Here is an 18,342-nt window from a genome sequence, read left to right as displayed (position 1 = left end):
AAGCGACACCTGCACCCCCATGTTCACTGCAGCGTTAGTCACAATAGCCAAGACATAGAAATAACCTAAGTGTCAATCAATGGACAAATGGATAAAGGAAATGTGGTGTGTATATACAATGGAATATTATTCACTATAAAAAAGAAGGAAATCCTGCTATTTGTGAAAAATGGACGGACCTTGAGGGCATTATGTTAAGTGAAATAAGTCTGACAAAGACAAACAATGAATGATCTTATTTACATGTGGGATCTGAAAAAGCCAAACTCACAGAAACAGAGAGGAGAATGTTCAGGTGAAGGAAATGGGGAGATGTGATCAAAGCAGACAAACTTCAAGTTATCAGGTGAATAAGTTGTGGAATCAAATGTACAGCAAGGTGACTGGTTAACAATACTACATTGTATACTTGCACGTTGCTAAGACAGTAGATCTCAAATGTTCTCACCACACACACATGCATGCACAGGTAATTATGAGGTGACGGAGGTGTTTGCCAATGCTATACAGTAGCAGTAATCATTTTGCAATATGTATGTGTATCAAATCATCATGTTGTATACCTTAAACTTACACAATATTTATGTCAATTATATCTCAATAAAGCTGGAAAAAAAATAATTCTTGGCTATAAAGTTATAAAGTATGGCCTACTAAAATTTCATTACTTACCTTTTTGTTATTTTTCTCTTTCATTTACAGAAATCCTTACCTTTTGTGATTTCAGATAACTTACCTTTATCTTTATTTGATTTTCAACATTCACACTCAGGTTATTCAGTGCATTTAAAGCTTTCTCTTTAATACTCTGGTTGGGATTGTTGATTTTGCTTCCAATGATTGGAATACCACCCAATTCACGAATCATGACCTAAGAGGGAAAAAACAGGACCATGACTTCAATATGCAGCCCCCTTCATTATATTCTTTGCATCTACAAATACAAATAAAAACTAATGACTCTTTGGAAATACTGTTACCATATACAACCTCTAATTCCTATTTTTTTAAAAAGTTTACGACCCAAATTTTACAGGTAAAGAAACCAATTGAAAATAAATTATTAATATATGTAATATTTAAACTATAGCATGGAGATATACAATGAAGATTTATATCTACTACAAGAGCTACTACGATGATCTCAAAGCAATTTACAAACAAAATTATTTTACTTTGAAATAAGTTATATCTCTATTACAGGCCAATTTGGAAATGCATTAAGATTTAGAACACTATAGTAGTGTTTTGCTAAAATGAATACTTTGGAACACTAATCCCTCAAGATTTTAGTAGATGCTCCATTAAAAAAAAGGGAGCTTTCATGGATAAGTAACTTTGAGAAACTCTGGGTATAACAAGACTAAACCTGTCTCTTTATTTTGATGCAATCCTATGTTCGTGTGCATTGGAATCTCTGAGAGGGGAGTATTGAATATAGTACTTCTATAAACTTTATCCATAAAGAAGATCATTTTTCAGTTGGGGAGAGGAAGAAAACTTATTAACATCTTGAAGTATTAAAGTTCCACACAGTTTGGAAATGGTGCCCAAATTTTCAGAGGAAAAATAATCTGGAGATTTCTCACAATCAATTGCAACACTAAATACTATGTGCCTTTGTCCCAACATTGAAAGAGACATAAACTTTCATTTCTTACAAGAAAAATAAGCTGAAAATGATTCCTGTCAGGCCAAAACATGCCGTTCTATCAGAAAAAGAGAGAAAGAAGTTTTCCCTCTGCAATTCCAGGTTCTTCCAAAGAATGTGTGGTTACTAGAAAACAGCCCTTTTAAAAACAACAACAACAAAAAACTGTACTGTTAAAGCAGATGAAGGCACTATAATAGATGACGAGGGACACCAACTCCCATTACTGAAGAAAGTACTTGTTCACCAGTGGCTTCTGACCCACTCACTCTGACTACAGTTTGTTTCAGAGGAATATAAAACTATGGCATCATAAATAACCCCAATACAGACATGCTAATAAGCTAGTCACCATCTGTTGTTTTTGTCTGCCTGGCACCCCTCTTTCTAATGGGGCAGACACAGCACCTCCTCTATCCTATATAGTCCCTGGTGGGACTGCTGGTCAATTGTGTTTACACCCATCCCTGTTGTTTTTGGCTGCAGGATGCACATGTGAGCCAGGCCTTGCTAATCATGGTCCAGGGTGCTTTGGCCCAACAATCAGTCAAAAGGGTTGGCACTTATCCAAGCAGAGCAACTCCACCTTTCAGATCATGAGCTACAATGATGAAGGCTTGAGAGGCCAGTGGCTTTCTTTCCATCCCTGTGAAGAAAACCTCTTTGTGGCCAGAGAGACAGAGATCAAAACACAAAAAGAAGCAGGGGTAAGCAGCCAAAAGACAGAGAAAGAGAAGGTCTGATAATGCTTTCTGTAACCTTGAACTATATTCACACTTGTGCCTGAAACCAATGATACCCTTGGACGTCCAAGTTAACTGAGCTCAATATTTTCCCTTTTTGGTTTGAAATAATTTAAGTTGGGTTCTGTCATTTACAACTGAAATGTGAGTAACAGACAAATATTCCTTGTATCTCCCTATAAATCTCTAGAGCTTTAGAGTAAACCTTGACATGATGGATAAATACGGACTAAAATGAAGTATAAATTCAAAACTGTGCATGCATGACAATGTTAAGAAAGGGCATTAGCTGAAAATAATGACAAAAACTGTTTTACTTTTCTCCATGGGTAGTGGGGGGAGGAAACAGAGGCCATTTACATTGGTCCGTGGTTGTCAGCGTGTGGTCTAGGGAGCACCTGCATCAGAACCATCCTCATAAGCCCTGTGCACAATGTAAAGCATGTACTTAAATGTCAGATGCTTTTGTTGCTCTACTGCAGCACTGCTGAACTTTAAATAATTAAAAAGGTCATGCAATGCTAAGTGTTGATTAGATACACTTATTACAAATGTGATGCCAGTGACCAACTTCATAGGGATCTTGATCTAGAATCCTATTACTAATCGTATTACTATTAGGCTGTGCTTTTCAGAAGTACACAAACGTTATTATGTAGGTATCCACAGCCATACTATATAGATGAAAAAACTGAGGCTCTCTGGGAGGTTAAGTAACTTAACAGGGTCACAATTAGTGCTGGTGTGTGAGAATAGGAGGAACGTGTTTGCAGAGACTAGGGTACTCACTTGGTTGACTGAAAAGGCTGCATTGTTACCCAGAGTGACCAAAGCTCTTTCGATAATGACAGGATCCTCAGTAGACTCAAGCAGGTAAAGGAGTTTCTGAAGTTGTTCAGCATTTAGGATATCATCATATGAGTCATTGGTTAAGTCTTCTGCATAAGAATAAAGTCATTTAAAGTTCATTTAAAATCAATGAGACAAATTTCTTTTAGGAACAATACTGAATGCATATTCCGATACCAGGCACAATTTTAAGCACTTCAAATGCCTTATCTCATTTAATCTTCAAGTGACCCTTGGAAGATACTATTATAATTCTCAATTTACAGACAGAATACTGAGGCTTATAGAAGTTAAGAAATTAGCCAATGGTTACTTTTCTCTTTTAGTAAGGCACTGCACGCCAACAGCATTTCTTTTTTAGTAAGGCATTGCATGCCAACAGCATTTTCTATTTCTCCTTTCTAAAAATCAGGTACACCCATCCAGTGGAACACTTCCCTACAGACATAGATTATTAAGAAACAGAATTTGCATTAGGGAGAACTGTTCTGATCACAGTTTTAAGAGTGCCTCAGGCTGGAGCAAAAGCTATGGGAGTGGCCCAATCATGCTGCTACTGGGGAGCTTTTGTTTGGTTTATATGAGCAAGGCATGATGACCGAGACGCAAGAACAGCAGTCCACCTGGGGGTGATGACAAAAGCTGTTGTTCTGAGGAATAGGTCAAGTAGTCAAATGCTGTATCTGCTCAGGAACATTTGAAATTTATAGCTCTAACCTTTAAAAAAAAAATCCTCTTTATAGAAATCACCACAGGAAAAACAGAAACCATTTGTATAATGATATAATTGTGTTATAAACATAGAACATGATTCTCTCCAAATTAAACTATGAGAATAGGTCAGACAGTGCAAGTGTCCACCGTACATTGCCCAGGGTGGGGCTGAGGGGGCAGTTTATAACAAGAGGTGCTGTATGATGTCACAGCTGTGCTTTTTGTTTTTAAAAATGTCTCTCAAATTATTAAAAGTTATCTTTGGATGCTGGGATTATGAATGACTTATTTTCTACCCCTGTGCTCATGAGTACTTTCTGATTTTTTTACAGTAAATATGTACACTTTATTAAAATAATTGAGTATATTACTTAAAGAGGAAACACAGACAAATATGAGGTAAACAGACAAGTTTAGATTATGGGAGCCAATAAGTGATATGATGTCCTGAAGAAGCCAAACAAGAAATCAATCATTAGGAAAATCTAAAAGCCAAAAAGCCAGCAGATTCTCACTCCCATGTCTTATAATCAGAACCTCGTTACCATGCTTTTACGCCTGAATCCACTACCTGCCTCATTAACACCTTATAAAAGAATTTCACCCAAAGAATACTTGAAAAGGTAAGTGAAACAATGACAAAAACACAGATTTTTAGAATGGAAAGATTTTTGGGGGGTTCATCCAAACCTCTTACTTTACACACTAGGAAACTGAGACCAGGATCATTTGAGGATTTGCCTAATGTCACAAAGGAGTTAGTAGCAGAGACCAGAGAAATGAAAATACAAAGCTACAGACAACCACTTAACCTCTTTTGGGTCTCAGTCTTCTCACATGTAAAATAAGGTTGGTCAAACACTATAACTGGTTCCAAAACTTCCTGTACAGCCCTGAAGTTGTGTAATTTTATACATATACACATGACAAAAACAGGATAAATTTAACTCATTCATACTTCCAAAACATTTCAAAATCCTATAACTCCCTTATACATTTTCCCACAAGGCCATTAAAAAGTTTTATAGATACATAATTTATAAATAGCCAAATAAAAATTGACAGGGAAAATTGTTAAATCATACACTTTTCACTTGAAGGAAGGAAGTGCAATGTGGTTAAAAGTAAAAGTAAGTTAAAAGTAAGCTCTTTGGAAGATGGCGAAAGAGTAAGATGCGGAGAGCACCTTCCTCCCCACAGATACACCAGAAATACATCTACACATGGAACAACTCCTACAGAACACCTACTGAACACTGGCAGAAGACCTCAGACCCCCCAAAAGGCAAGAAACTCCCCACGTACCTGGGTAGGGCAAAATAAAAAAGAAAAAACAGAGACAAAGGAATAGGGACGGGACCTGCACCAGTGGGAGGGAGCCGTGAAGGAGGAACGGTTTCCACACACTAGAAGCCCCTTCGCGGGCGGAGACGGGGGTGGCGGAGGGGGGAAGCTTTGGAGTAGCGGAGGAGAGCACAGGAACAGGGGTGCGGAGGGCAAAGCGGAGAGATTCCCGCACAGAGGATCGGTGCAGCACTCACCAGCCCCAGAGGCTTGTCTGCTCGGCCGCTGGGGCCGGCGGGGCTGGGAGCTGAGGCTCGGGCTTCGGTCAGAGCGCAGGGAGAGGACTGGGACTGGCGGCGTGAACACAGCCTGAAGGGGTTAATGCGCCACGGCTGGCCGGGAGGGAGTCCGGGAAAAAGTCTGGACCTGCCCAAGAGGCAAGAGACTTTTTCTTCCCTCTTTGTTTGCTGGTGCGCGAGGAGAGGGGATTAAGAGCGCTGCTTAAAGGAGCTCCAGAGACGGGCGCGAGCCGCAGCTAAAAGCGCGGACCCCAGAGACGGGCGTGGGACGCTGGGGCTGCTGCTGCTGCCGCCAAGAGGCCTGTGTGGAAGCGCAGGTCACTGTCCACGACCCCTTTCCGGGGAGCCTGGGCAGCCCGCCACTGCCGGGGTCCCGGGACCCAGGGACGGCTTCCCCGGGAGAGCGCACGGAGCACCTCGGGCTGGTGCAACGTCACGCCGGCCTCTGCCATCGCAGGCTCGCCCCGCCTCCGTGCCCCTCCCCCCCACCCCCCGGCCTGAGTGAGCCAGAGTCCCCTAAGCGGCTGCTCCTTTAACCCTGTCCTGTCTGAGCGAAGAACAGACGCCCTCCGGCGACCTACACGCAGAGGCGGGGCCAATTCCAAAGCTGAGACCCAGGAGCTGTGAGAACAAAGAAGAGAAAGGGGAATCTCTCCCAGCAGCCTCAGAAGCAGCGGATTAAAGCTCCACATCAACTTGATGTACCCCGCATCTGTGGAATACATGAATAGACAACGAATCATCCCAAATTGAGGAGGTGGACTTTGAGAACAAGATTTATGATTTTTTCCCCTTTTCCTGTTTTTGTGAGTGTGTATGTGTATGCTTCTGCGGGAGATTTTGTCTGTACAGCTATGCTTCCACCATTTGTCCTAGGGTTCTATCCGTCCGTTTTGTTTGTTTGTTTTGTTTTTTAATTTTTTTTCTTAATAATTATTTTTTTAAATTATTTTATTTTATCTTTATTTTATTTTACTTTATATTCTTTCTTTCTTTCTTTCCTTCCTTCCCTCCTTTAGACAACGAATCATCCCAAATTGAGGAGGTGGGCTCTGAGAGCAAGATTTTTCATTTTTTCCCCTTTTCCTCTTTTTGTGAATGTGTATGTGTATGCTTCCGTGTGAGATTTTGTCTGTATAGCTTTGCTTCCACCATTTGTCCCAGGGTTCTAGCCGTCTGATTTTTTCTTAATTTTTTTAAACAATTATTTTTTATTTTAATAACTTTATTGTATTTTATCATACTTTTATTCTATTTTACTTTATCTTCTCTTTCTTTTTTCCTACCTTCCCTCCTTCCTCCCTCCCTCCCTTTCTTTCCTTCTTTCCTCCTTCCTTCCTTCCACCCTCCCTCCCTCTCTTTCTTTCTTTCTTTCTTCTATTAATTCTTTCTAATTTTTCTCCCTTTTATCCTCAGCCATGTGGATGAAAGGCTCTTGGTGCTGCAGCCAGGAGTCAGTGCTGTGCCTCTGAGGAGGGAGAGCCAACTTCAGGACACGGGTCCACAAGAGACCTCCCAGCTCCACATAATATCAAGCAGCGAAAATCTCCCAGAGATCTCCATCTCAACACCAGCACCCAGCTTCAGTCAACGACCAGCAAACTACAGTGCTGGTCACCCTACGCCAAGCAACTAGCAAGGCAGGAACACAAACCCACCCATTAACAGAGAGGCTGCCTAAAAACATAATAAGGCCACAGGCACCCCAAAACACACCACCAGACGTGGACCTGTCCACCAGAAAGACAAGATCCAGCCTCATCCACCAGAACACAGGCACTAGTCCCCTCCACCAGGAAGCCTACACAACCCACTGAAACAACCTTAGCCACTGGGGACAGACACCAAAAACAACGGGAACTACGAACCTGCATCCTGCAAAAAGGAGACCCCCAAACACAGTAAGATAAGCAAAATGAGAAGACGGAAAAACACACAGCAGGTGAAGGAGCAAGATAAACACCCACCAGACCTAACAAATAAAGAGGAAATAGGCAGTCTACCTGAAAAAGAATTCAGAATAATGATAGTAAAGATGATCCAAAATCTTGGAAATAGAATAGACAAAATGCAAGAAACAGTTAACAAGGACCTAGAAGAACTAAAGATGAATCAAGCATCGATTAAAAATCCAATAAATGAAATGAAAAATACTCTAGATGGGATCAATAGCAGAATAACTGAGGCAGAAGAATGGATAAGTGACCTGGAAGATAAAATAGTGGAAATAACTGATGCAGAGCAAAATAAAGAAAAAAGAATGAGAAGAACAGAGGACAGTCTCAGAGACCTCTGGGACAACATTAAACGCACCAACATTCGAATTATAGGGGTTCCATAAGAAGAAGAGAAAAAGAAAGGGACTGAGAAAATATCTGAAGAGATTATAGTTGAAAACTTCCCTAATATGGGAAAGGAAATAGTTAATCAAGTCCAGGAGGCACAGAGAGTCCCATACAGAATGAATCCAAGGAGAAATACGCCAAGACACATATTAATCAAACTGTCAAAAATTAAATATAAAGAAAACATATTAAAAGCAGCAAGGGAAAAACAACAACTAACACACAAGGGAATCCCCATAAGGTTAACAGCTGATCTTTCAGCAGAAACTCTACAAGCCAGAAGGGACTGGCAGGACATATTTAAAGTGATGAAGGAGAAAAACCTGCAACCAAGATTATTCTACCCAGCAAGGATCTCATTCAGATTTGATGGAGAAATTAAAACGTTTACAGACAAGCAAAAGCTGAGAGAGTTCAGCACCACCAAACCAGCTTTACAACAAATGCTAAAGGAACTTCTCTAGGCAAGAAACACAATGAAGGAAAAGACCTACAATAACAAACCCAAAACAATTAAGAAAATGGGAATAGGAACATACATATCGATAATTACCTTAAATGTAAATGGACTAAATGCTCCCACCAAAAGACACAGATTGGCTGAATGGATACAAAAACAAGACCCATATATATGCTGTCTACAAGAGACCCACTTCAGACCTAGAGACACATACGGACTGAAAGTAAGGGGATGGAAAAAGATATTCCATGCAAATGGAAATCGAAAGAAAGCTGGAGTAGCAATTCTCATATCAGACAAAATAGACTTTAAAATAAAGACTATTAGAAGAGACAGAGAAGGACACTACATAATGATCAAGGGATCGATCCAAGAAGAAGATATAACAATTGTAAACATTTATGCACCCAACATAGGAGCACCTCAATACATAAGGCAAATACTAACAGCCATAAAAGGGGAAATTGACAGTAACACACTAATAGTAGGGGACTTCAACACCCCACTTTCACCAATGGACAGATCATCCAAAATGAAAATAAATAAGGAAACACAAGCTTTAAATGATACATTAAACAAGATGGACTTAATTGATATTTATAGGACATTCCATCCCCAAACAACAGAATACACATTTTTCTCAAGTGCTCATGGAACATTCTCCAGGATAGATCATATCTTGGGTCACAAATCAAGCCTTGGTAAATTTAAGAAAATTGAAATTTAATCAAGTATCTTTTCCGACCACAATGCTATGAGACTAGATATCAATTACAGGAAAAGAGCTGTAAAAAATACAAACACATGGAGGCTAAACAATACACTACTTAATAACAAAGTGATCACTGAAGAAATCAAAGACGAAATAAAAAAATACCTAGAAACAAATGACAATGGAGACACGATGACCCAAAACCTATGAGATGCAGCAAAAGCAGTTCTAAGAGGGAGGTTTATAGCAATACAATCCCACCTTAAGAAACAGGAAACATCTCAAGTAAACGACCTGACCTTGCACCTAAAGCAATTAGAGAAAGAAGAACAAAAAACTCCCAAAGTTAGCAGAAGGAAAGAAATCATAAAAATCAGATCAGAAATAAATGAAAAAGAAATGAAGGAAACGATAGCAAAGATCAATAAAACTAAAAGCTGTTTCTTTGAGAAGATAAACAAAATTGATAAACCATTAGCCAGACTCATCAAGAAAACAAGGGAGAAGACTCAAATCAATAGAATTAGAAATGAAAAAGGAGAAGTAACAACTGACACTGCAGAAATACAAAAGAGCATGAGAGATTACTACAAGCAACTCTATGCCAATAAAATGGACAACCTGGAAGAAATGGACAAATTCTTAGAAATGCACAACCTGCCAACACTGAATCAGGAAGAAATAGAAAATATGAACGGACCAATCACAAGCACTGAAATTGAAACTGTGATAAAAAATCTTCCAACAAACAAAAGCCCAGGACCAGATGGCTTCACAGGCGAATTCTAACAAGCATTTAGAGAAGAGCTAACACCTATCCTTCTCAAACTCTTCCAAAATATAGCAGAGGGAGGAACACTCCCAAACTCATTCTAGGAGGCCACCATCACCTTGATACCAAAACCAGACAAGGATGTCACAAAGAAAGAAAACTACAGGCCAATATCACTGATGAACATAGATGCAAAAATCCTCAACAAAATACTAGCAAACAGAATCCAACAGCACATTAAAAGGATCATACACCATGATCAAGTGGGGTTTATTCCAGGAATGCAAGGATTCTTCAATATACGCAAATCAATCAATGTGATACACCATATTAACAAATTGAAGAAGAAAAACCATATGATCATCTCAATAGATGCAGAGAAAGCTTTTGACAAAATTCAACACCCATTTATGATAAAAAGCCTGCAGAAAGTAGGCATAGAGGGAACTTTCCTCAACATAATAAAGGCCATATATGACAAACCCACAGCCAACATCGTCCTCAATGGTGAAAAACTGAAAGCATTTCCACTAAGATCAGGAACAAGACAAGGCTGCCCACTCTCACCACTCTTATTCAACATAGTTTTGGAAGTTTTAGCCACAGCAATCAGAGAAGAAAAGGAAATAAAAGGAATCCAAATCGGAAAAGAAGAAGTAAAGCTGTCACTGTTTGCAGATGACATGATACTATACATAGAGAATCCTAAAGATGCTACCAGAAAACTACTAGAGCTAGTCAATGAATTTCGTAAAGCAGCAGTATACAAAATTAATGCACAGAAATCTCTGGCATTCCTGTACACCAGTGATGAAAAATCTGAAAGTGAAATCAAGAAAACACGCCCATTTACCATTGCAACAAAAAGAATAAAATATCTACGAATAAACCTACCTAAGGAGACAAAAGACCTCTATGCAGAAAATTATAAGACACTGATGAAAGAAATTAAAGATGATACAAATAGATGGAGAGATATATCATGTTCCTGGATTGGAAGAATCAATATTGTGAAAATGACTCTACTACCCAAAGCAATCTACAGATTCAATGCAATCCCTATCAAACTACCACTGGCATTTTTCACAGAACTAGAACAAAAAATTCACAATTCGTATGGAAACACAAAAGACCCCGAAAAGCCAAAGCAATCTTGAGAATGAAAAACGGAGCTGGAGGAATCAGGCTCCCTGACTTCAGACTATACTATAAAGCTACAGTAATAAAGACAGTATGGTACTGGCACAAAAACAGAGAGATAGATCAATGGAACAGAATAGAAAGCCCAGAGATAAACCCATGCACATATGGTCACCTTATCTTTGATGAAGGAGGCAGGAATGTACAGTGGAGAAAGGACAGCCTCTTCAATAAGTGGTGCTGGGAAAACTGGACAACTACATGTAAAAGAATGAAATTAGAACACTCCCTAACACCATACACAAAAATAAGCTCAAAATAGATTAAAGACCTAAATATAAGGCCAGAAACTATCAAACTCTTAGAGGAAAACATAGGCAGAACACTGTATGACATAAATCCCAACAAGATCTTTTTTGACCCACCTCCTAGAGAAATGGAAATAAAGACAAAAATAAACACATGGGACCTAATGAAACTTCAAAGCTTTTGCACAGCACAGGAAACCATAAACAAGACAAAAAGACAACCCTCAGAATGGGAGAAAATATTTGCAAATGAAGCAACTGACAAAGGATTAATCTCCAAAATTTATAAGCAGCTCATGCAGCTCAATAACAAAAAAACAAACAACCCAATCCAAAAATGGGCAGAAGACCTAAATAGACATTTCTCCAAAGAAGATACACAGACTGCCAACAAACACATGAAAGAATGCTCAACATCATTAATCATTAGAGAAATGCAAATCAAAACTACAATGAGATATCATCTCACACCAGTCAGAATGGCCATCATCAAAAAATCTAGAAACAATAAATGCTGGAGAGGGTGTGGAGAAAAGGGAACACTGTTGCACTGCTGGTGGAAATGTGAATTGGTACAGCCACTATGGAGAACAGTATGGAGGTTCCTTAAAAAACTACAAATAGGGCTTCCCTGGTGGCGCAGTGGTTGAGAGTCCGCCTGCCGATGCAGGGGACACGGGTTCGTGCCCCGGTCTGGGAAGATCCCACATGCCGCGGAGCGGCTGGGCCCATGAGCCATGGCCGCTGAGCCTGTGCGTCCGGAGCCTGTGTGCCGCAACGGGAGAGGCCACAACAGTGAGAGGCCCGCGTACCACAAAAAAAAAAAAAAAAACAAAACTACAAATAGAACTACCATATGACCCAGCAATCCCAGTACTGGGCATATACCCTGAGAAAACCATAATTCAAAAAGAGACATGTACCAAAATGTTCATTGCAGCTCTATTTACAATAGCCTGGAGATGGAAACAACCTAAGTGTCCATCATCGGATGAATGGATAAAGAAGATGTGGTACATATATATAATGGAATATTACTCAGCCATAGAAAGAAATGAAACTGAGCTATTTGTAATGAGGTGGATGGACCTAGAGTCTGTCGTACAGAGTGAAGTAAGTCAGAAAGAGAAAGACAAATACCGTATGCTAACACATATATATGGAATTTAAGAAAAAAAAGTGTCATGAAGAACCTAGGGGTAAGAAAGGAATAAAGACACAGACCTACTAGAGAATGGAGTTGAGGATACGGGGGGGGAAGGGTAAGCTGGGACGAAGTGAGAGAGAGGCATGGACATACATACACTACCAAACGTAAAATAGATAGCTAGTGGGAAGCAGCCGCCTAGCACAGGGAGATCAGCTCGGTGCTTTGTGACCACCTAGAGGGGTGGGGTAGGGAGGGTGGGAGGGAGGGAGACGCAAGAGGGAAGGGATTTGGGAACAGATGTATATGTATAACTGATTCACTTTGTTATAAAGCAGAAACTAACACACCATTGTAAAGCAATTATACTCCGATAAAGTTGTAAAAAAAATAAAAATAAAATAGTCATTTTAACAATTCTTGTAGAGGTGATGGGAGACAAGATGGTAGAGTAGAAGGACTTGAGCTCACCTTCTCTTACAAAAACACCAAAAACACAACTAACTGCCGAATAACCACGTTTTTTGTTCAAGTCGACAAAAAAAAGACTTGAACTGGGCTTCCCTGGTGGCGCCAGGGAAGTGGTTGAGAGTCCACCTGCCGATGCAGGGGACACGGGTTTGTGCCCTGGTACGGGAAGATCCCACATGCCACAGAGCGGCTGGGTCCATGAGCCATGGCTGCTGAGCCTGCGCATCTGGAGCCTGTGCTCCGCAACGGGAGAGGCCACAACAGTGAGAGGCCCGCATACAGAAAAAAAAAAAAAAAAAAAGACTTGAACCTACCAAAAAAGGTATTCTGCACCGAAAAACAAAGAAGAAGCCACAATAAGACAGTAGGAGGGGTGCTTCCGTGATATAATCAAATCCCATACCTGCCAAGTGGGTGACCCACAAACTGAAAAATAATTATATCACAGAGGTTCTCCCACAGGAATTAGGGTTCTGAGCCCCACATGAGGCTCCCCAGCCTGAGGGTCTGGAATTGGGAGTAGGAGACTTCAGAGCACTTGGCTTTGAGGGTCAGTGAGGCTTTAGTGCAGGACTCCACAGGACTGGGGGAAACAGAGACTCCACTCTTAGAGGGTGCACACAAGGTTTCATGTACACTGGGACCCAGGGTAAAGCAGTGAATCCACAGAGGCCTGGACCAGACCTACCTGCGGATCTTAGAAAGACTCCTGGGGAGGTGGGGGTTGGTTGTGGCCCAATAAAGGGACAAGGTCACTGGTGGCAGAGGCCCCTAGGAAATATTCCTCAGTGTGAGCTCTCCTGGAGGTCACCATTTTGGCACTGAGACCTGGCCCCACCCAACAGCCTGCAGACTCCAGTGCTGGGATGCCTCAGGCCAAACAACCCACAGGGTGGGAACACAGCCCCACCCATCAGCAGACAGGCTGCCTAAAGTTGTCGTGAGCCCAGAGCCACTTCTAGACATGCCACTTGACATGGCACTGTCCACCAGAAGGACAAGACTCAGCTCCACTCACCAGTGGGCAGACATGAGTCCCTCCCACGAGGAAGCCTGCACAAGCTCCCGGACCAACCTCACCCACCAGAGGGCAGACATCAGAAGCAAGAAGAACTACAATACTGCAGCCTGCAGAACAGAGCCCACAAACCCAGAAAGTTAGAAAAAAATGAAATGGCAGAGAAATATCTTCCAGACGAAGGAACAAGATAAAACCCCAGAAGAACAACTAATTGAAGTGGAGATAGGCAATCTGCCTGAAAAAGAATTCAGAACAATGATAGTAAAGATGATTCAAGATCTCGGAAAAACAATGGAGGCACACACTGAGAAGATACAAGAAATGTTAAATAAAGAGTTAGAAGATTTAAAGAACAGAGATGAACAATACAATAACTGAAATGAAAAATACACTAGAAGGAATCAGTAGCAGAATAAATGGCTCAAAAGAATGAATAAGTGAGCTGGAAGACAGACTGGTGGAAATCAGTGCTGCAGAACAGGACAAAGAAAAAACAAAAGAAACGAGGACAGTCTAAGAGACTTCTGGAACGACATTAAAGGCACCAACATTCACGTTATAGGGGTCCCAGAAAGAGAAGAGAGAAAGGGCCTGAGAAAATATTTGAAGAGATAGTAACTGAAAATTTCCCTAACATGGGAAGGGAAACACTCAAGTCCAGGAAGCTCAAAGAGTCCCATATAGGATAAACCCAAGGAGGAACAGGCTGAGACACATATTAATCAAACTGACAAAAATTAAAGACAAAGAGAAAACATGAAGAGCAGTAAGAGAAAAGCAACAAATAACATACAAGGGAATCCCCATAAGGTTATCAGCTGATTTTTCAGCAGAAACTCTGCAGGCCAGAAGGGAGTGGCACAATGTATTTCAAATGATGAAAGGAAAAACCTACAACCAAGAATACTCTACCCAGCAAGGCTTTCGTTCAGATTTGACAGAGAAAGCAAAAAGCTTTACAGACAAGCAAAAGTTAAGGAATCCAGCATCACCAAACCCGCGTTACAACAAATGCTAAAGGAACTTCTCTAGGCAAAAAGGAAAAGTGAAAAAGAAGTTACAACAGACACCACAGAAATACAAAGCATCCTAAGAGACTACTACAAGCAACTCTATGCCAATAAAATGGACAACCTGGAAGAAATGGACAAATTCTTAGAAAGGTATAACCTTCCAAGACTGAACCAGGAAGAAACAGAAAATATGAACAAACCAATCACAAGTAATGAAATTGAAACTATGATTTAAAACCTTCCAACAAACAAAAGTCCAGGACCAGATGGCTTCACAGGTGAATTCTACCAAACATTTAGAGAAGAGCTAACACCCATCCTTTTCAAACTCTTCCAAAAAATCGCAGAAGAAGGAACACTCCCAAACTCATTCTATAAGGCCACCATCACCCTGATACCAAAACCAGACAAAGATACTACAAAAAAAGAAAATTACAGACCAGTATCACCCATGAATATAGATGCAAAACTCCTCAACAAAATGCTAGCAAACAGAATCCAACAACACATTAAAAGGATCATACACCATGATCAAGTGGGATTTATCCCAGGGATGCAAGGATTCTTCAATATACGCAAATCAATCAATGTGATACACCACATTAACAAATTGAAGAAGAAAAACCATATGATCATCTCAATAGATGCAGAAAAAGCTTTTGACAAAATTCAACACCCATTTATGATAAAAACTCTCCAGAAAGTGGGCATAGAGGGAATCTACCTCAACATAATAAAGGCCATATATGACAAACCCACATCAAAAATCATTCTCAATGGTGAAAAACTGAAAGCATTTCCTCTAAGATCAGGAATGAGACAAGGATGTCCACTCTCACCACTATTATTCAACATAGTTTTGGAAGTCCTAGCCATGGCAATCAGAGAAGAAAAAGAAATAAAAGGAATACAAATTGGAAAAGAAGAAGTAAAACTGTCACTGTTTGCTGATGACACGATACTATACATGGAGAATCCTAAAAATGCCACCAGAAAACTACTAGAGCTAATCAGTGAATTTGGTAAGGTTTCAGGATACAAAATTAATGCACAGAAATCTCTTGCATTCCTATACACTAATGATGAAAAATCTGAAAGAGAAATTATGGAAACACTCCCATTTACCATTGCAACAAAAAGAATAAAATATCTAGGAATAAACCTACCTAGGGAGACAAAAGACCTGTATGCAGTAAACTATAAGACACTGATGAAAGAAATTAAAGATGATACAAATAGATGGAGAGATATACCATGTTTTTGAATTGGAAGAATCAATATTGTGAAAATGACTCTACTACCCAAAGCAATCTACAGATTCAATGCAATCCCTATCAAATTACCAATGGCATTTTTTACGGAACTAGAACAAATCATCTTAAAATTTGTATGGAGACACAAAAGACCCCGAATAGCCAAAGCAGTCTTCAGGGGAAAAAAACGGAGCTGGAAGAATCAGACTCCCTGCCTTCAGACTATACTACAAAGCTACAGTAATCAAGACAATATGGTACTGGCACAAAAACAGAAACACAGATCAATGGAACAAGATAGAAAGCCCAGAGATAAACCCACACACCTATGGTCCACTAATCTATGACAAAGGAGGCAAAGATATACAATGGAGAAAAGACAGTCTCTTCAGTAAGTGGTGCCAGAAAAACTGGACAGCTACATGTAGAAGAATGAAATTAGAACAGTCCCTAACACCATACACAAAAATAAACTCAAAATGGATTCGAGACCTAAATGTAAGATCAGACACTATAAAACTCTTAGAGGAAAACATAGGAAGAACACTCTTTGACATAAATCACAGCAAGATCTTTTTTGATCCACCTCCTAGAGTAATGGAAATAAAAACAAAAATAAACAAATGGGACCTAATGAAACTTCAAAGCTTTTGCACAGCAAAGGAAACCATAAACAAGACGAAAAGACAGCCCTCAGAATGGGAGAAAATATTTGCAAACGAATCAATAGACAAAGGATTAATCTCCAAAATATATAAACAGCTCATGCAGCTCAATATTAAAGAAACAAACAACCCAATCCAAAAATGGGCAGAAGACCTAAATAGACATTTCTCCAAAGAATACATACAGATGGCTAAGAAGCATATGAAAAGCTGCTCAACATCACTAATCATTAGAGAAATGCAAATCAAAACTACAATGAGGTACCACCTCACACCAGTTAGAATGGGCATCATCAGAAAATCTACAAACAACAAATGCTGGAGAGGGTGCGGAGAAAAGGGAACCCTCTTGCACTGTTGGTGGGAATGTAAATTGATACAGCCACTACGGAGAACAGTATGGAGGTTCCTTAAAAAACTAAAAGTAGAATTACCATATGATCCAGCAATCCCACAACTGGGCATATACCCAGAGCAAACCATAATCCAAAAAGACACATGCACCCCAATGTTCATTGCAGCACTATTTACAATAGCCAGGTCATGGAAGCAACCTAAATGCCCATCGACAGACAAATGGATAAAGAAGCTGTGGCACATATATACAACGGAATATAACTCAGCCATATACAGGAACGAAACTGAGTCATTTGTTGAGACGCGGACGGATCTAGCGACTGTCATACAGAGTGAAGTAAGTCAGAAAGAGAAAAACAAATATCGTATATTAACACACGTATGTGGAACCTAGAAAAGTGGTACGGATGAGCCAGTTTGCAGGGCAGAAGTTGAGACACAGATTTAGAGAACAGACGTGTGGACACCAAGGGGGGAAAGTCGTTGGGGGGGTGGGGACGGTGGTGTGCTGAATTGCGCAATTGGGTTTGACATGTATACACTGATGTGTATAAAATCGATGACTAATAAGAACCTGCAGCATAAAAAAACAAACAAACAACTAATACTAAACTTTCTTTGGGTTATTTGTATGGAAATATGTTAATATAAATGTTTCAGACATTACATGAAATTTCTAAAAATCTTACATGTTCTGGTATTATAAGTCATAATTCTAGTTATTACTTTAAAATGTATATCTCAGAAAGAACTAAATTTCTTTGTCAACTGCATTATTATGAACTTTCATCAAATCTTTAACCGTGGTCACTTTTAAGTCTTTTGTCATTTACAGACAGTTCTGGGTGTACTCTGATGCTTTTGCTAATATGTTCCTATAAAAGGGTTTCATCTTCAAGGAATTCATGGAAAAGACTCTGACAAATACAGGTTTCTGGTAACTGACTATACTGCTGAACTGAATGAATAAGCATTTTCAGAACTTTAGTGGAAAACTGATGAACTCATAAAAGTGCTAACAAAAGATCAAAATAAAAAAAAATTAATTACACGGGACTGAGGGAACTGATGAGGATGATTATAATTTTGGTGACTTTCTGTTTGAATAAAAAAAAAAATCCCACAAGGACTCAGAGGC

The 18,342-nt window shown here is 39.9% G+C and overlaps 1 protein-coding gene across 1 annotated transcript in view; it reads right to left on the bottom strand.

Annotated features, from left to right (window-relative positions):
- The window catches only part of ARMC10 (armadillo repeat containing 10), a 35,118-nt gene that overhangs the window by 11,161 nt on the left and 5,615 nt on the right, over positions 1-18,342 (bottom strand). Inside the window, exons 2-3 of the mRNA XM_081244112.1 lie at positions 3,184-3,332; positions 737-871 (exon numbers count right to left, since the gene is read on the bottom strand). Of these exons, the coding sequence (XP_081100238.1) occupies positions 737-871; positions 3,184-3,332 (284 nt within the window). The remainder of the gene's footprint in view (positions 1-736; positions 872-3,183; positions 3,333-18,342) is intronic.

This window comes from Mesoplodon bidens (assembly GCF_964165515.1).
Source record: "Mesoplodon bidens genome assembly, chromosome: 9".
In the NCBI taxonomy this organism is placed as follows: domain Eukaryota; kingdom Metazoa; phylum Chordata; class Mammalia; order Artiodactyla; family Ziphiidae; genus Mesoplodon; species Mesoplodon bidens.
Note: the sequence above shows the minus strand (reverse complement) of the source record. Positions and strands in the feature narration are given on the sequence as shown.